The sequence below is a fragment of the Pelobates fuscus genome, chromosome 2 (assembly GCF_036172605.1).
Source record: "Pelobates fuscus isolate aPelFus1 chromosome 2, aPelFus1.pri, whole genome shotgun sequence".
In the NCBI taxonomy this organism is placed as follows: Eukaryota; Metazoa; Chordata; class Amphibia; order Anura; family Pelobatidae; genus Pelobates; species Pelobates fuscus.
This window is the reverse complement of record NC_086318.1, coordinates 85,960,104-85,978,419: the sequence shown is the minus strand read 5'-3', so window position 1 is coordinate 85,978,419 and position 18,316 is coordinate 85,960,104. Positions and strand designations below refer to the sequence as shown.

Below are 18,316 nucleotides of genomic sequence, written 5' to 3'. Positions count from 1 at the left end.
CGGAAGTCTTCTCTGATAATTTTACCTACTACTCAACATTACTCCTGCATCAACTCTGACACCAATCATTACCACTGTCATTATGACGAGCTGCCTGTATCCAGAGTGGTACGTTCGTCCGAAGTCCTCCCGATTCCCGCAAGGTTCCAATGATTATAGCTCTCTATCTCCCATATGCCCAAACATCAGCTGAGACTTGATGATGGGTACAAAAGTAACTGGATTTATAAGGCTAAGTCGACTGGCTATATACATGACCCCCAGCACGGGGTCCCTATTCAACACACAGTAAACCCGCCCAGACATCTGTGTCTGGGAGATAAGTGAGGTTGACTTTGCTTAAACGAATTATCTCCCGGACACATAAGGTACAAAGTATAAAACACCCCAAAACAGACTGACAACATGTTAGAGCCCCCACATATGCTACATCCCCAGACAGCCCTAATCTGAGTGCCCAAGTTGTCCAAATAGCGCTTAGATCCATACAGTGTAGCCAGAACGCCACAAAGGGAGAAAGTTTTGACCGACCGCACATGTGGGTGGAGCCAAAATTGTTCCACAGGAATTGTCCTTGTGGTCAGTCAATTGTTAAGAGCTCCTGTGGACAAATTAATGTGGGCTCTTCGTGGCTCTCAGGGAGCACCTGGTCACCATAGTCTAGGGTGCCTTCCCTCTAATTACAGCTCACCTGGCGTGTCAGGAAAGGGGAGAATACATGGGGTGAATGTGACCGAGAAAGTGATGGTAACGTTGCCAAGAATAGTTCCAAGGGGTTCGTGGCCAGATGCCACTGGTAGCGTTCGGTAGGAACAAAAGAGCCGCCATTTGCCAGTGGGGGAGTGTTCAGTATAAGCAAACTACCAAACCATGAGAAATAGAGTTAATTCGGGTAAAGTGGGAAAGTTAACTCGGGAACGTTCTTCACAGTTATACTTACATAGATGCTGGTACCCTGCGTAATTCTAGCATGCTGGTTTCCATGGTGTCATACCAATGTCAATTTCCATGCACACTCAGGAGCTGCTGGATAGGGAACATTTTGCTATATAATGAATTTTTGCTTAGTTTGTGTTCCTGTTTTTGACATTTTTTTATTTTAAATATTTTGGTTGTTTTATACAATTCTCTCAGTGTACAATACAATTTGGTTCATTCATGGCATTTTACACTACACATTTTCATTACTTTGTATTACTCCTCCTTTAGAATACTCTCATTCATGTGTAAGATTCATAATATCCTAGGAGATGTAAGAACAAGATATAACCAAGACATAAATAAAAACAAAAACAACAACAAAACAAAACAAAGAAAACAAGAAACATAAGCAAGACATAAATCAAGAAGAAAAAAAACAAACAAACCAAAATTACATTAATAAATCAACATTATGCTCCAAGCTGTCAGTGTCCTACTTATTTCTCTCTTTAATCAATCTGATTCTCACCTCCTACTTTACTGTTTTTGACTATTGCCTTACCCGGACTACTCTATTATCCATTATTCCAACCTTGGTTTTGTTTTCTCCCATTGTTGTACTTCTGTAATCTTGACTAGTTTGACTATGTTATTTCTGTAACCCCTTAAGGACCAAACTTCTGGAATAAAAGGGAATCATGACATGTCACACATGTCATGTGTCCTTAAGGGGTTAAGGGGTTAAAGGCATACCTTGCCTACCTGTTGCTATTGTCTGGTCTGGCCACCCTCAGGACTGGTAATATGTCCTATCCTATCTTCTTTTATGTCTCAGGTTTGCATGTTAGGGTATATGACCCTGACAGTGAGGCAGATGATGTCTTGTTCAAGCCATCAATTGGAAAACAGTGCTCTAAATTAAGGCACAAAAATATGAAAATCAATCTTGGGGGGCGTGGCCTGACTGCGTAGCAAGCTGGACGCACGCCGCTAAAGCTACGTCCTGTACCCACCGCTAACAGCTAAAATTAGCCCAAAAAACGAAACAAACCCAACCTCACCCCCGGTCATGGATAAAAGGACCTCAAAGAAGCACTCCAAGAAGGGTCCGGAGCCAGGGGCGACAGTGGTCGACCTGTTCGCGGCCTCCAGGGCTGGCCCGACACAGGCCCAAGATGGCGACGGAGACTGCCTTTCAGCCCCCTGTTCACCGCGACGGGCGGACCCCCTGGAGGACCAATGGACAGAGGACACGCAGCGAATCCTGGCGCAGCTTGTCGAGGTAATTACCTAGCGAGCAAAATTAAAAAGTCCACAGCTGTTCTGTAGGGTGCAATTCAGGCCTTGGGGGAGAGGACCGCGAAGCTGGAACAACGGCAGGAGGCTTCCGTGGAGGCACACAACACCGCAGTCCTACAGGTGAACCACCTGACCACTCGCATGCACGCGGTAGCCCCTGCTGCCTGAACTCCTGGAACAATAATGGGCAGATCAAAATGGCCCCCAGGATGTCATGATGCACTTCTTTTATTTTCAAACCAAAGAGGCGCTCATGAAAAAGAGCAGAGAGGCACCTATAAGATATGAGGGCACAGAAATCACTCAATTTCAGGACTTAGCACCTACAACGCTTCAAAGGCGGCGCGAGTGGAAGCCGATCACCGAGGCCCTGCGCTGGGCAGATCTTAGATATGCATGGGGCTTCCCGTTTACACTCCTGGTTTTCCAAAGAGACCGCACCCACATGCTCCAACCGGGAGGCAACCCGGATCAACTGTTAAAGGACTTGGAGCTTCGGCCCCCGCTCAACCTCTCAACAATGCCAATGGAGCAAGAGGATTTGGGCCTACTACCAAGAGAATGGCAGGAAGTGGGACGCCGGAATCCTTGAATATATACAGGCACAACTTCCCCCTGGGAGCTGTAAGTGATTTTCTCAAGAGGTTCTGACTGGCTTCTTTGTTGCTTGGGTGGGGTTAGGGTACTCAAGGGACTGTTTCTGGCCTTAGGGGGGGTGCTACTGGATTGTTTGGGATGGGGGGGAGGGAGGATTGGATCCGAGGAGGCACTGGGTTACTTCACATGTGTTCCCCTGAGAGGGAGCCCTACTGCTGGCACTCTCTCAGCCTGGGCGACAAGGAGCACACAGGCCCAGGGTTCCGATAGCCTTTCTGCATATATCCCAGGCCGACTTGAAAGCATCCCCGCACTGAATGTATTACCAAAAACATTTGCACATACGCTTTAATGAGGCATACCCTCTGTGGAAAGTTCACGCGGGTTGAGGGGACACTGGTTTAATGTGATATCATTTGCATGTTGGGATCCCTTGGCCTACCTACATATGGTTTCCTGATGGGTGGAGCTAGGAGGCGATATAGCTGGCAGGGAGGAACATATGTTGTACAGGAGGCACACCAGCTCACCCGCACATGTGGTCTAACATGCACATCAATGTGCCCCGGGAAGGAGGGTCGTGGCGGATACTACCAGTTGCAGGGTTAACAGGTCTTCACGTGCAGAGCTACAGGTCTTGTTTTCCCCTCCTTGGGTGAGGGACCACTTCCCCTTAGGTGACCGGACCACAGCTAGGCAGAGGTCGAGTCGGGTTTATGCGGGCAGGGGGGGCAGTGTAATAGAGGAAATGTAACTTATGAGATGTGCTATGTCCTTAAGGAGGGCCCAGGACCCAGGGTGTACTTGGCACTGCCCAGAGGCTTATTCCCCGTCAGGAGAGGGAGAGAAGGGATGGCTGCCTCATACCTGGTGTGGTTATAGACAGCGTGATGCACACTGGGAGGTGGGCACAGACCCCACCACTCTCAGAAGCCTAGGCAGCTACCCGAGTACTATAACTGAAAAACAATCTTACCTAGAGATTATTAGGGGAGCTCTGTATTTGTCCTCAATTGTATGACTATTTGCTTGCTGTGAATCCCTCCATTTCATAAACAGGACACTTATGTTATTGAAGTGGTTTTGATATGTAGACCCTGTCTTTTTTTCTCGACAGTGTAAAAAAATTGGTATTTCTAAGAAACGGTACTGCTTACATTTGTCTAAAACCATGCTTCTGGCAACTTTAAGCCACTAGATGAGCTATTCACAACAGAGGGAAAATGGCAGCTGAGAGGTTTAACAACACCCTTGGACCTCAGAGAATGGGGACCTAGGAGAAGACCAGCAGGTAAGTACTAATATAGCAGTTCCCAAAACAAAGAAACATATAATTCATCACTATGATAAATTACGTATTTAATGCCTTGGGAGCTATTACATTTTGCAGTGAACCTATTATGACAGGTTAGTACAATGATGTATTTAAAGAAACTCAAAGGACACATAAAGCACTTCAGTCTGTCACAGAGGTTTCTCCATGAGAAAAGCAGGTCAACAACTTTTGCAGCTGTTTTTTTTTTTTTTTCACATACCCCCATAGAAAACATGCTGGTAAATTAAATGCAGGTTTTCTTTGGGAGTACAGTATATCTACTAAATAGTAAAAAAATAAATAAAATAAAAATTCCACAGGAGTGTTCCTTAATGGTGCCTGGGTGGATGTTGCAAGATTGAAGCGTTTTTTTTAATTTTTTTTTTAAAAACTCAGCCATGCAATCATTGGTACTTCTAGAGAACATTATTCCAGATTTTTGTTCATAGCTCTTTGGTCTTAATGACGCTGTTAGATCTTTAACAAACTCTGGGGTATTCCAGAAACAGGTGTATTTTTTTTTCATGGATCAGGGCTTAGCTCATTGACTAAGAGCATCACCTGACCCGAGATTAATGAACTAAGCTAGTTGAGAAATTACGCTTACAAAGTGCCAGCAATTTTAGACTGGTGTTTATTATTTTTATTTTTTATTTAGTGTTTGCAATAATACATTTACATAAATACATATCTAGAAACTAGCTGGGCTTGTCCTAAAGGCTCTAGTTTTGACAGCTCATTATATCCCAGAATAGCTCACAGATGTGAGATCTGGATTAAGGGGTGTGGGTTTAATGAGCGTGCAAACTGACGTGACACCATTGTGCACATGTACCATTGGCTTAGGTCAGTATAAAACTTAACTACATCAGAGGGAGCACAAATATAAATGGGGATAACTCCAATCTTCCTTAAGTGAAAAACACTGATCGAGATGGATGTGTGGTGCCACTTCTTATACAGTATACACTGCGTGCAGAATTATTAGGCAAATGAGTATTTTGACCACATCATCCTCTTTATGCATGTTGTCTTACTCCAAGCTGTATAGGCTCGAAAGCCTACTACCAATTAAGCATATTAGGTGATGTGCATCTCTGTAATGAGAAGGGGTGTGGTCTAATGACATCAACACCCTATATCAGGTGTACATAATTATTAGGCAACTTCCTTTCCTTTGGCAAAATGGGTCAAAAGAAGAACTTGACAGGCTCAGAAAAGTCAAAAATAGTGAGATATATTGCAGAGGGATGCAGCACTCTTAAAATTGCAAAGCTTCTGAAGCGTGATCATCGAACAATCAAGCGTTTCATTCAAAATAGTCAACAGGGTCGCAAGAAGCGTGTGGAGAAACCAAGGCGCAAAATAACTGCCCATGAACTGAGAAAAGTCAAGCGTGCAGCTGCCAAGATGCCACTTGCCACCAGTTTGGCCATATTTCAGAGCTGCAACATCACTGGAGTGCCCGAAAGCACAAGGTGTGCAATACTCAGAGACATGGCCAAGGTAAGAAAGGCTGAAAGACGACCACCACTGAACAAGACACACAAGCTGAAACGTCAAGACTGGGCCAAGAAATATCTCAAGACTGATTTTTCTAAGGTTTTATGGACTGATGAAATGAGAGTGAGTCTTGATGGGCCAGATGGATGGATTGGTAAAGGGCAGAGAGCTCCAGTCCGACTCAGACGCCAGCAAGGTGGAGGTGGAGTACTGGTTTGGGCTGGTATCATCAAAGATGAGCTTGTGGGGCCTTTTCGGGTTGAGGATGGAGTCAAGCTCAACTCCCAGTTTCTGGAAGACACCTTCTTCAAGCAGTGGTACAGGAAGAAGTTTGCATCCTTCAAGAAAAACATGATTTTCATGCAGGACAATGCTCCATCACACGCGTCCAAGTACTCCACAGCGTGGCTGGCAAGAAAGGGTATAAAAGAAGAAAATCTAATGACATGGCCTCCTTGTTCACCTGATCTGAACCCCATTGATAACCTGTAGTCCATCATCAAATGTGAGATTTACAAGGAGGGAAAACAGTACACCTCTCTGAACAGTGTCTGGGAGGCTGTGGTTGCTGCTGCACGCAATGTTGATGGTGAACAGATCAAAACACTGACAGAATCCATGGATGTCAGGCTTTTGAGTGTCCTTGCAAAGAAAGGTGGCTATATTGGTCACTGATTTGTTTTTATGTTTTTGAATGTCAGAAATGTATATTTGTGAATGTTGAGATGTTATATTGGTTTCACTGGTAAAAATAAATAATTGAAATGGGTATATATTTGTTTTTTGTTAAGTTGCCTAATAATTATGCACAGTAATAGTCACCTGCACACACAGATATCCTCCTAAAATAGCTATAACTAAAAACAAACTAAAAACTACTTCCAAAAATATTCAGCTTTGATATTAATGAGTTTTTTGGGTTCATTGAGAACATGGTTGTTGTTCAATAATAAAATTAATCCTCAAAAATACAACTTGCCTAATAATTCTGCACTCCCTGTATGTTTTAAGCAGTCATGTGCAAAAAAATGTGTTTTGTTCAAAAATGATCAACTCGTACTACTGAAAAGCCTTTTATTCAACACATGAGCAAATCATTTAGTCCGAAGTTGGAACTAAATTCTTCTCTGAAAGAATCAAGCTGTTCAGGTGTGGATTGAAAAGATTTTGATTATCGAGAATCGATTTATTTATGGACAAATGAATATTTGCACAAGTCTAGTCTTAAGTGTTTTGACATAATGCAATCCGATGCTAAATTCTTTCCAAGTCTGTTTTTCATTCGGACAGGGCTAGTCACTAACGTGTAAACTGTTAAGAAATCAGTGTTGATTTCAAATTTTAGGTCCATCCCAAACCACTCTACCGGCACTACTACAGGAGTGCCAGATAAATGGCAAACTATCGGTCTCAAGTTAAATGTGAGATCCTAAATATTAATGTTATGGAGGAAGTGTGTACCCAGTTTAGAGTTGAGTTCCCCTTCCACTGGTGCACAAATGAAATGCGCTACCTTGGGATATGGGTACCACGCACGCCAACAGACCTCTACCATCAGAACTTTCTCCCATTTCTAAGGACAGTACAAGATAACCTTAAAGACTGGAACTACACACACATATCCTGGCAGGGCCGCATTAACATCCTGCCAAGATTCCTCTACCTGTTTCACACCATTCCCTTGAGTATGCCAAGAGATTTCTTCACCACGATAAGAACAGCAGTACTCCGATATATGTCTGGAGGGGAGAGAGAGCCAGATTGAGACATGATAAGCTATGCCTTCCGAAAGAATGAGGAGGACTTGCCCTACCAGACTTCCAAAAGAAAACACAGAGCAACGGTCCTGCAACGAATACACGAATGGCACGATGCTCCAGCCCACAAACTATGGGTCGCTTTAGATAAGGCAAACACCAATAAAAAGCTAAAGACATAAACGCCACACCAGCCCTGACAAGCACCTCACCTATCTCGAATACACTGAAAGTTTGGAACACAATGAGGCATGAACAGAACCTAGCCCAAAGACCGAGCCCACTGATTCACTTAACGTATAATAAAGAGCTGGGTGGAGGACTCCCCCTCTCGCATGGACATTTGCGCAACACACAGACCTTATACCACTCCAACAAGCACTTGCGAACATGAGGGTCCGAGATCTCCGCGACCTGGTGGTCGGTATACCACCGAACTCTATGCAGCAGTTCCGCTACTCACAACTACAGCATTTCTATTCCAACCTACTAAACAAAACAAAAATACACAGGGAATTAACTTGGTTTGAAGAGCTTTGCAGGAGCGCCGCTGGTTCAGACTCCAGTGTCTCCACCCTATATCAATGGCTATTGGTAGGTAACCTAGATCGCAAGGACTCCTTCAAAAGACAATGGGAGGGGATAACGTCTCAATCTTTCTCCAAGGCCCAAAGGGAGAAAATTATCATCCTGCAACATAAAAGCTCAATTGGCTCCAAATATCAAGAGATAAACTATAAATTATTCTCACAATGGTACCGTACTCCTGCCCTGCTCCGCAGGATATTGCCAATGGTATCTAACATCTGTTGGAGGTGCGAGGCAGGAATGGAAACCACGCGACATATCTGGTGGGATTGCACTAGGATAGCCCCATACTGGAACGAGATCAAAATCATAACGGCGTAGATTCTGGGGGAGACACCGGACTTCGATATCGCGAATGTGCTTCTGCACTCAACGAAACTACCATCTCACGATACAAAAAAAATAAATAAACAAAAAAAATTGATTCTGCGACATCTGATCAATGCAGCCAAATCATTGGTGCCGGCCCTCTGGAAACAGACGAATCCCCCAACGACCGCTCAGTGGCTGCTGAGGGTGGAGGAAATCCATGCTGCTGAGGCAAAGCAGGCAGAACTATTAAACCAAAGCGACAAACATATGGAGCAATGGTGCCCGTGGTATATGTATCTAGCAAGCACAAGATATGGAACTGGGGAGAGAGGTCTGCCACCGTACACTGGCCTGCCACCTCTCCTCCTCTGGGGCCCTCTTCTGCCTCTGCATCCGTCCACTCAACCTCCCTGCAGCATCATACTATTACTTTTCTTACCTTTCTTTTGTTCCTCCTTGGCTATCTTTTCTTTTTCCCTGATCCAGGCAGATCCCTTCCCTCCTCTCTAACCAAATTACTAATCACGGTACAGTGGAAAAAAAAATCCATTATGGGTGCAGGGGCGATCCCCTGAAACGGAGCACATTTGTGTAACAACCAACGCAATGACCTACAAACCAAGAGAGTGCTTAATCACCCCTCAGTGAGCAATGAGGAAGTAGCCGGCATAGGAAATGACGACTTAACGAATGACACGAACGAAAGTTGAGCAACCATACTTGAATATGTCGTTATGCACCTGTTCTCCATGTTACTGGACATACTGCCAAAGACCCTGCGTGGTCCAATCCCGCAACCATTTGCAGGGGACCTGTGAGCCCCCGTTTACCTTTATTCACAACTATTAGGCAGTTAAAAAGCGCTATGTTATTGATTTGTATATAGCTCCAGGAAAAACTAAGAGGCCATATGAAAACTTACTGTTTCCCAATTTGTTTGCAAAATGTATGCCTTATCCCCTGTGTGGGAAAACAGTTTTGTTTTATTTGATGACCTTAATAAAAACAGATTTACCATAAAAGTTTAGGTCCAAAATAGCCCAATTAGAATAATTCTCCAATTATGACCTAACATTTGCTGGCTTGTTCACTAAAGTGAGACTTCAAAGTGAATTTAAGACCAAAGTAGCTGAACTAGAAGCATAGCAAACTTGGAGAATGTTTCCAATTTGGCTACCTTTACCTTGATTTTGAAATTCACTTAGAATTTTCACTTTATGGAGGAACCCTATAAAAATTTGCTTTCAATTCCTAACAATTCACACGTTAACACTTTAAAGTGCTATTCTAACTAAGAAACAAAACTGTGTTTTCATAAAACACTGTTTTTGGTTTGTGGCGGATATCACCAAAACCACCGTAAAAGACTATAACACTATCCTGGCTCTCTGTTCCTCCTCCCCTCCATGTGGACCCTCCTCCCCTCCAGCTCATATCACGAGTTGGAGTATCCCGAATGCTTCAACAGGACATCTGTTTCCCATGGAATTCTGCCTAGGCCACAAATATCACCTTGCTCTGGTCAGAGATCGCTCTTTGGAGGGGAGTTACATCAGAAGGGATGATCGCTAACTATGAGCTGGGGGAGCCCCCCTTCCTTAACCAGCCAGGGACCCCATTTAAGTACAGGCACATGACTGTAATCGTCTGGAACTAATTTCAGCTAGGTGCATGCTAGCGGGCGGGTAAAATTTTTAAAGGGGTGACATTTCCACAAACTTCACCGGATCACGGCGCTATTCGGTTATATTGGGCGCTCAATCAAAAGCTATCTTGGAATATAAGACTTGTGGGGGTTCATACCTGTTTTTTATATGATTTGGGGGTTTTACTGTATTCGGCTCTCTGAATCCAGGAGATAATTGATTTAGCGAGAGATGACTCATTTATCTCCCAGACACAGAGGCACCTGGGCGGGATCTATATGTACTGAATGAAGACCCAATGCTGGGGGTCTGTGCATAAAAGGCTGCATTCGGAACAATAAAATCGCATATACTCGTCTATATTCACTGATGTTTCATTTCTGGCTGAGAGAAGAGTTTAGCAGAGGAAATCAGTCAGGTTACCCGTGTTCCGCAACATGGTTGTAGTAACTCTTTCTGTACTGGTTCTCCCCCCGCATGCCCTGCAAACATACATCTTACCTCTTTTCTTTTGCCAGGGCCAAGTTCTCTTTGAGCCCGATTCTCCTTGTCTGATGTCATTCCCCATACAGACTGCATGCACCAGGACAACTTCAAATCATTAAAGTGCTCACGAAATAACTCTTTAACTAAATCCCTGTGTACCTTTTTTCATTGTCTTACCATTTTTATGGCTGGTACAAAGAATACAAAAAAGAAAATAATATAGAATGTCTTGCTGTACATAATACACATGTGGGCAACATTTTTCTATGTAGTTTCTAATGGCTAAATCATCCAGTTGAAGGGATTGCAGTTGAAAACATCGGTAGGCCACAAACTGGCACGCATTGAGTGAAGGAGCTGAGGCCATAATGATACATAAATGTTATATTAGTGCATAGTTGCAACCAAGCCCGTACATATGTTCTAAATATAGTTTTGTGTTCGTATATAAACCTAAAGTATACACACTGTGCGTGCTACTCCATGTGTGCCCTTACAGTCAAGGGCTTTCAGCTGTTCTACTGCTTTGAAGATTAAAAATGTATATGTGCCTTTAACCCAGCGCAGCGGAGATCTCCTGCATCCAGTAATTTACATCTGGATTGAGTTCGGCCACTCTAAGGAATTAAATGGTTGAATTTCCACATTTTTTTTCTGTTACTTGCAAAAGAAACACACACAAAAAAAAAAACAAAAAAAAAAATTATATTAAAAAAAAAAAAAAGTTAAGGGAGTTTTGTTGCATAATCAGTACAAATTGTTTTCAGTAAAGCGGATAGTTTTATACATTGTTGCATAAGCCATGTAAATTGTTTTAGAACAAGGTCAGATAGCAAAAACTTTGTCCCTCCCCTGGTGTCCCTCTGTCTTTGCTCTTATAAATGTAGCTCAAGCTGTGTAAACCGCTAGCTCCCCAGAGAATGATTCTACTGTACACAAGCTGCATATGATTGTTTGAGTCACGACTTGAAATAAATACAAGAACCAAAACAAAGAAAATGATGATTCCACAAATGTTCCAAACGTGAGATTTTTACCCATAACCCCCGGAAAAAAAACTCTTGGTTAGCTAAAGACATACATCCTACTATTGAAATAAATAAATGCCTATTATTCTAACATCGTTTCAGTCATGCAATCTAATCAAATACATACAGTCGTATTTCTGTCAACCTAACGTCCATTCACAAAAATTACTCGCAAGTCGCGTTGGTCGAATTTATAACACAACTAAAGGGTATTACAATCCATTCTAAGAAACAAAACAAAAAAAAAACTAAAATGTTGGAATCAGAATGTTGCTTTTGTACACATATTGTCTATAAAACAATATGGGGCTCATTCACTAAATTGGGAATAACTGTCAAGGGATCTGCAGCTTTTAGGCGAATTGGGAAAAGAATGGAAAAAATTTGCTGCTCTGGCCTAAACTTTGGTATTTCTTTGACATTTGTCCAAAATTCCTGGTTTATTGAAAAAATAATATGGGGCTTGCAACCATAAAAACATTAAAATTCCATACATTCAAGTGTAAAGAACCTTGTCCTCTGATATTACATTACAGAATTCAAAGTGTATAAGGTAGGATTAATTTTACACACTGATCATAACTGGTAATGTAATAAATATATCATAATACGTATACTGCGTGTTCTTCTATTAATCAATTAAGACAATGACAATCATGTGCTAAAGCTTCCTCTGAAAGTGAATACTAGGTTTTGTGTTCTGAAAAAGAAAAAACAACTATGAATCCCATTTGCTTTGGATAATGTACCTTTGTGTGTTCCATAGATACTAACCGTAAAAAGGAGAATAGCTCCTTTACAGGAATTTTAATAATCTGTTTACTTATTCCTTATATTAAGCAAACATGATTTTGTGAGGTCTAAAAATAAAATGACATTTTAGAAAGCTGCACGATTATAGTTTAAACACTCACCCTATTCCAGCACCGAAGTCCCTCAATGCTCGCCTCCTCTGATGTCATTCAAAAGGAAACCTCATGCACATGTGCGGCAAGTGTCGCACACGCATAAAGCCTTCCCCCTAGGAAAGCACAGAATTAATGCTTTCCTATGGGTTTTGCAACACACTCATGCAAAGACTGAGGACATCCAGCGTTGTCCGTGAAACAGCAGGAAGCGCCTCTAGTGACTCTCTGGTAGACAGCCACTAGAAGCAGTCTTAACCCTGCAATGGAAACAATGCAGTTTATCTAAAACATTTCAGGGTTAATGGGTAAGGGGAGATGAAGTGGTCTGGGTGTCTATAGTGTCCCTTTAAATAAACACTACAGGCACCATAACCAATACATCTTTGTAGTGGTTAAAGTGCCAGGAGTGCTGAGTGTCCGCCCCCTCATTTTTTGTTGTTGTTGTTGTACCTCTTCTGAATGATTTCACTTCTTAACATGAATCTGCCAGGGCTCCAGAGGAAATGCTGGAGATCACCATCAGCCATTGCAGGGCTTAGCTCAGGAGAGCTAATGGAAATTACTGCGGAGGATCTTCCATTTCTCCAGTTATTGTTGTGGAGTCTGAGTGGACCCGAGGTAAGAGGTCAAAACATTGGAAAACAGTTTGACTCTTTAAAGCAAGCTGTAGTAGTTATGGTGCCTGGAGTGTTTCTTTATTGGAAGAGGGGAAACTGAAACAGTGTTGTTGTCTGACCTCATCCAACGTGTCCCTTAAATGTGCCTGGCCTAACATGGATTACTTGGATAACATGTAATTTACAAAATCTTTAATATACACTTTAAAAGAAAATGGGGCTTTCACATGAGAAAAGGTTAACAAATGTTAGAGATGATTTTTGATATTTTACTCAGTGGTATAATTTCCAGAGAATGATAGTCCCATGCAGCAATTCAACGTAAAAAGATAACATATTTAAGATACTGGCAAACCAAGCCATATATTATTAATATGCTACATATACATCATCAATGCTTGAAAATGGTGCTTGATCCACCCAATACCTGGGTACTAACATTTGGCCTAATACTGCCAATATGTATCCACACTACCTTTTTCTATTCGGTTATGAGTCCTAAATAGCCAAAATGATAGATATGTATGTTTTCAAATAGTTTGAAGGATCCCAGATAGTGATGTCCCGAACAGTTCGCCGGGAACCGTTCGCCGGCGAACATAGCGTGTTCGCGGTCGCGAACACGCACGATGTTCGGTCCGCCCCTATTTGTCATCATTGAGTAAACTTTGACCCTGTACCTCACAGTCAGCAAACACATTCCAGCCAATCAGTAGCAGACCCTCCCTCCCAGACCCTCCCACCTCCATGACGAATAGGGGGCGGACCGAACATCGCGCGTGTTCGCGACCGCGAGCACGCTATGTTCCCCGGCGAACTGTTCGGGACATCACTAATCCCAGATAAATGATTTAAATATTTAAGAGCAGAAATATTAAGAAAATAATATAACGTTGTTGCGGAATCCATTGGGAATTATTATTATATTTTTTAATTGTCAATCATTGTCAAGAATGATTTAAAAAAAAAAAGAACAAAAACCTCAAAAAAAACATAAAACAATGCATTCTACTTTGTAACCAAGAGAAAAAAAATTCCAAATTAGCCAAAAGCAAACTATCATAATTAGCTGGTAAGCCCTTCTACTGACATCATCCGTCAATCACAGACAAGCTGAGGTTACAGACATCTTTTAGCACAATAGCTCATGACTACGGCATCTCCTTTGGAAGATCCTGCTAATGTTGGTCATCTCAAGGGATCTTCCTTAGACCACAAATTTGTATAGTCATGCATGTCCGGGAATATGGACAGAAACACACTCCTGGCAGACAGTGATGCCAGGAGACGAAAAGAAAAAATGGCAGCCCAGATGTAACCAGTTCTCTTCTACAGGCTGTTTGTAGTCTGTATAAAGCTTTAGGATTCAGTGGACATCCCATCTTTAGGATGGTTTAGACAAGATCTAAAGCACTATTCGCGAGTACTCCACTTTAACAAAATTGTCCTGTTAAGGTTACCTTCATTAACTAGTTAGGCTATATAATTGTTTTAAAATGATAATAGCGTTAAAGACATAAGTAAGTGGCTATTCGCCTATGCAAAAATTACACAAAACTTGTGTCATATTTGGACGCTATGCTGATCTGTGTCAATCCAGTGACATTGGCTGCGTACTTTCTGTTGTCATAAGTAGCTCTGGGGTTATTTAAAGTCACTCTAACCAGTCCTCTTTGCATTGTTGTGGTCTCTGACACTAGAAAGTGCCTTTTAACTTGGCTTCCTATTGGACTACTCTGACCTCTTGAATCCCTCTATTTGGCTTGGTTTAATTGATTTCCCAATATTGTGTACTCCTTGACCTTGACCTGTTCCTGTTTATTTTAATGTCTGTTATTTTGCAGACTGCATACTATACTTTTATATGTTAAACCTGGCCACTATAAGGATTGGTAATACATCTTCCTTTGTAGTATAGGATACTATTAGCTCTGGGTTTGTGTGTTAGAGGTGTTCAGCCCTTGACGGCTCACCTCCCATCTTAGAACCCAACTGTCACCAAAAGGACAGAATAAATTAACAGGGAGAGATAATCACACAAACCAATATGGATGCCAAGAGTAACAGTAATGTCTCATCTTCATGGTTTCAGCTTTGGAAGAGACTTAGTGTACAATCAGGAAAGCAAACTCCATTCTATATCGGCTTTGCTTATATCACAGACGTCTATGCAGGCAATAGGACTATTTACGGACTAATACAAAAACAGGCCAACTGGCTGTGCAATACCGAGACAAAATACAAAGTTGGCTCCTCTTATAACAGTAGTGGTTAGCATTTATTTGTTTGATACAAACAGATCTGGATTAATGGCTTTGCCAATATTCAATGACCATTAATGAATACAAATTAAAGGCTACACGGTTACAAAAAATAAGAACACTAGCAGAATGTTCTTTAATAAACGATTCTCCAGCGGATTTATGCTCACCGACACATCTCTATAGCTATAGGTATCTATCCATAAAAAGGACGGTGCCCATAGCTACTCATGTGCCATGCTATTTACATTGCATTTTAAACATCACAAACCTATGGATGCGATCAGGGTGGTATTTGATTGTACAGCGCTACGGAATCTGATGGCGCTATATATAAATAATAAAATAATAATAATGACCACTGGAACCTACATGACAGACTACAAATCTCCTCTATGGATTTCAGATGATGGCATTATATTATACCATAATGGGTCTTGGATTCGTACATAATGTAACAAATATATCAGGGTTCAACAAAACTTGTAGAATTTCAGACACACTAAGAACAAGACCTGATAAAGTGTCAATCACAACAAATATACGGGTGTACCCTGCATGCCCCTAATTTACACACTGTATTAATAAAAAAAAATAAGGAAGTGAAGTAAAAGAATAGGAAATTAAGATGTAAAGATGTTAGTGTCTATGATGTTGAGATGCTGATTCCCCCCCCCCCTTCCACCCCAATTTCGAGACCCATATGCAACATGATGTACTGAACTGTGTACCATACATATGCAACAGAGGTGCAACTTTTTCCAAATCACATCACACTGAAAGAAATTGACTTCAGTAATAATATTCTCATTAACTTGCTAAAAAAAACAACCTCTTTAGGACAGGTTTAAATATGAAGTTATACATTTGAACATAGCTGCAATTTAAATTGTATCTGATGTTACTAAACACTCTGACCCATGCAAGAGGACTTAAGTAAACAAAACACAATAGTGTTTTTTTCTTTTGTGTGTGGAGCATTGAAACTGCTCACCTAAAAATCCAAATTTGAAAAAATGCAACCACTCAATTCAACCATAGTCAGTTTAGTGAATAACCCCCAATTATAAGGAAAAAAAAACACAAGAAATAATTTGTGCCACATGGAGTTAAATGGTGCAGCAAGATTGAGAGGTTAGACTTTGTGAAATTTGTAGCAGTGCAGGTCAACCAACATTTTCAGGGAAAATAACAGCCATGTACCTAGCTGAACTCCAACATCTGTAAGTTCTGAATATCAGAAACACAGGAGTGTGTCACCCTGAAATAAGTGGGTTCATTCAATGTCAATTCATCATTATATAACAGCTTTCAACCCTTTACAGAACATGAATTCATCTTTGTTGATACCAAGTTTTCTTAACTTGTATTGCGACCCACCGAATTCTGTGCCTGCCCGTATCCAACAAACAAACACTTTCATCCTGAATTCAGTTCTAATGATTAATTCCCAAGAATGATCAGCTACCAACATGTACTGCACCATGGACTAGGCTGGCGCCATTGTAAAGTATCACCTATAATGTTTTTGATAAGTACTCACGTAGAGGCCACTGTGCTTGTCCCCAAAGAAGGTGAAGGCTCTTGAGATGGGTAGCAGACCGGATCCACCATCGTCCTGTCTTCGGGTAATAAGGTCCCCTTCCCCGGGGCCAAATGGGTAGAAGTCTGATAGGGGTACCAGGGTGAGGACAGGGCAGCACACACAGCACAGCACCAAGACAAGGGCCAGTGACCCCATTCCCAGAGTGAGGGCACTGATACTGCCCAGGGTGGCTTTACAGCACCCTGGGGCAACGCTTATCACCCAAATCCAAGCAGCCACCCCACTAGGTGAGCTCTTGCTATGCTCTATCACTCACTATCACTCACTATCCCGCTCTCTCTCTCTCTCTCTCTGGTACCTCTCTCTCTCTCTCTCTCTCTCTCTCTGCACAATGCAGTTCCTGGTTACACCGGTATATGAAGTCTATATCCTGAGAGCACACCTGGAGACCAACATCCCTTGCCCAGATACTCAGTATGTCTGTATGCCCTGTGCTCTGTGCCCACTGCCAAGTTTAATAACAACGTATCACTCCTGGTGACAGTCTCTAGGTCTCCCTGTGCCTGCTGCTTGGTCTGTGCGCTCTGACTGCACTCTCTTGGAGCTGCCCCTCACCCCCCATGCACTCTAACACTCTAGATGTGCATGTTTGTCGCTATGAGGAAGTTAGTTGCCAGCATTCTAGGAGAGTTTCCCAACATTCTATAAGAAGTTTCCAGCACTGTCTGTGTGAGTCTCTGGCTCCCCAGCACACAGTCTCAGGCTGTCTGGGAGTGTGGCACTCAGCACTCTCTCAGACTGTCTCCCTGCACTCTTTGTCCAGTCCCCAGCACTCTCACACTCAGTCTGCAGCTCAGTGACACTGAAGTCTCTGTTCAGAACATACTAAGGGGGGTTCTGTCCCCTCCCCCATTACTCTTCCAGCCCCCCCTAAATAAGTGGTGGGGGCTCCAGCCAATCACAGCCGCCTGCTGCTATGACGCTGTCTCTTAAAGAGCCCAGGAGGGCCGAGCGTGAAGAGGTTAAGTGTGAAGTTTGGAGAGGCGCAAAGGAATGTGTGGGACCTCTTGCAAAGCATCCTGGGAATCGCAGTCCCCGGTACACAGTGTGCCTGCCCCAGTCATTTCTCTGAAGGCAGCATAGCAGCATCCCAAGCCGTGAACATGGAGAGTATGGGGCATTATGTAAGGGCACAGGAAGTATTACACCATTATTAACAGCCAGAATACTCCTAATCCAGTGTTATATTATTATACATGCAATGCTACATGCTGGTATTGCACTCATTCAATGCATTCAACTGTGTAATGGTTATGTAACAATTCAGACTGTCCTAACTGCACACTGTCAGTGACTGTATGTGTAGCCCATCCTTCTAATAGAATGCACACTGTCAGTAAGCATGCAGACTGTCACTCTAACAACTGCAAACTGCCAGTAAGCATGCAGACTATCACTCTAACAACTGCATACTGTCAGTAAGCATGCAGACTATCACTCTAACAACTGCACACTGTCAGTAAGCATGCAGA

At 42.4% G+C, this 18,316-nt stretch overlaps 1 protein-coding gene across 3 annotated transcripts in view; it reads right to left on the bottom strand.

The window, feature by feature from the left end:
- SNED1 (sushi, nidogen and EGF like domains 1) overlaps positions 1-17,646 on the bottom strand; it is a 147,023-nt gene extending 129,377 nt beyond the window's left edge. For 2 of the 3 annotated variants that reach the window (XR_010086585.1, XM_063442408.1), the window contains exon 1: positions 16,782-17,646. Coding sequence is in view for 2 of the 3 variants with exons in the window: in XM_063442408.1 (XP_063298478.1) it covers positions 16,782-16,979 (198 nt within the window). In the remaining variant the exon portion in view is untranslated. The remainder of the gene's footprint in view (positions 1-16,781) is intronic. The other variant, XM_063442409.1, reaches the window with a different exon arrangement.
- Positions 17,647-18,316: the final 670 nt, after the last annotated feature.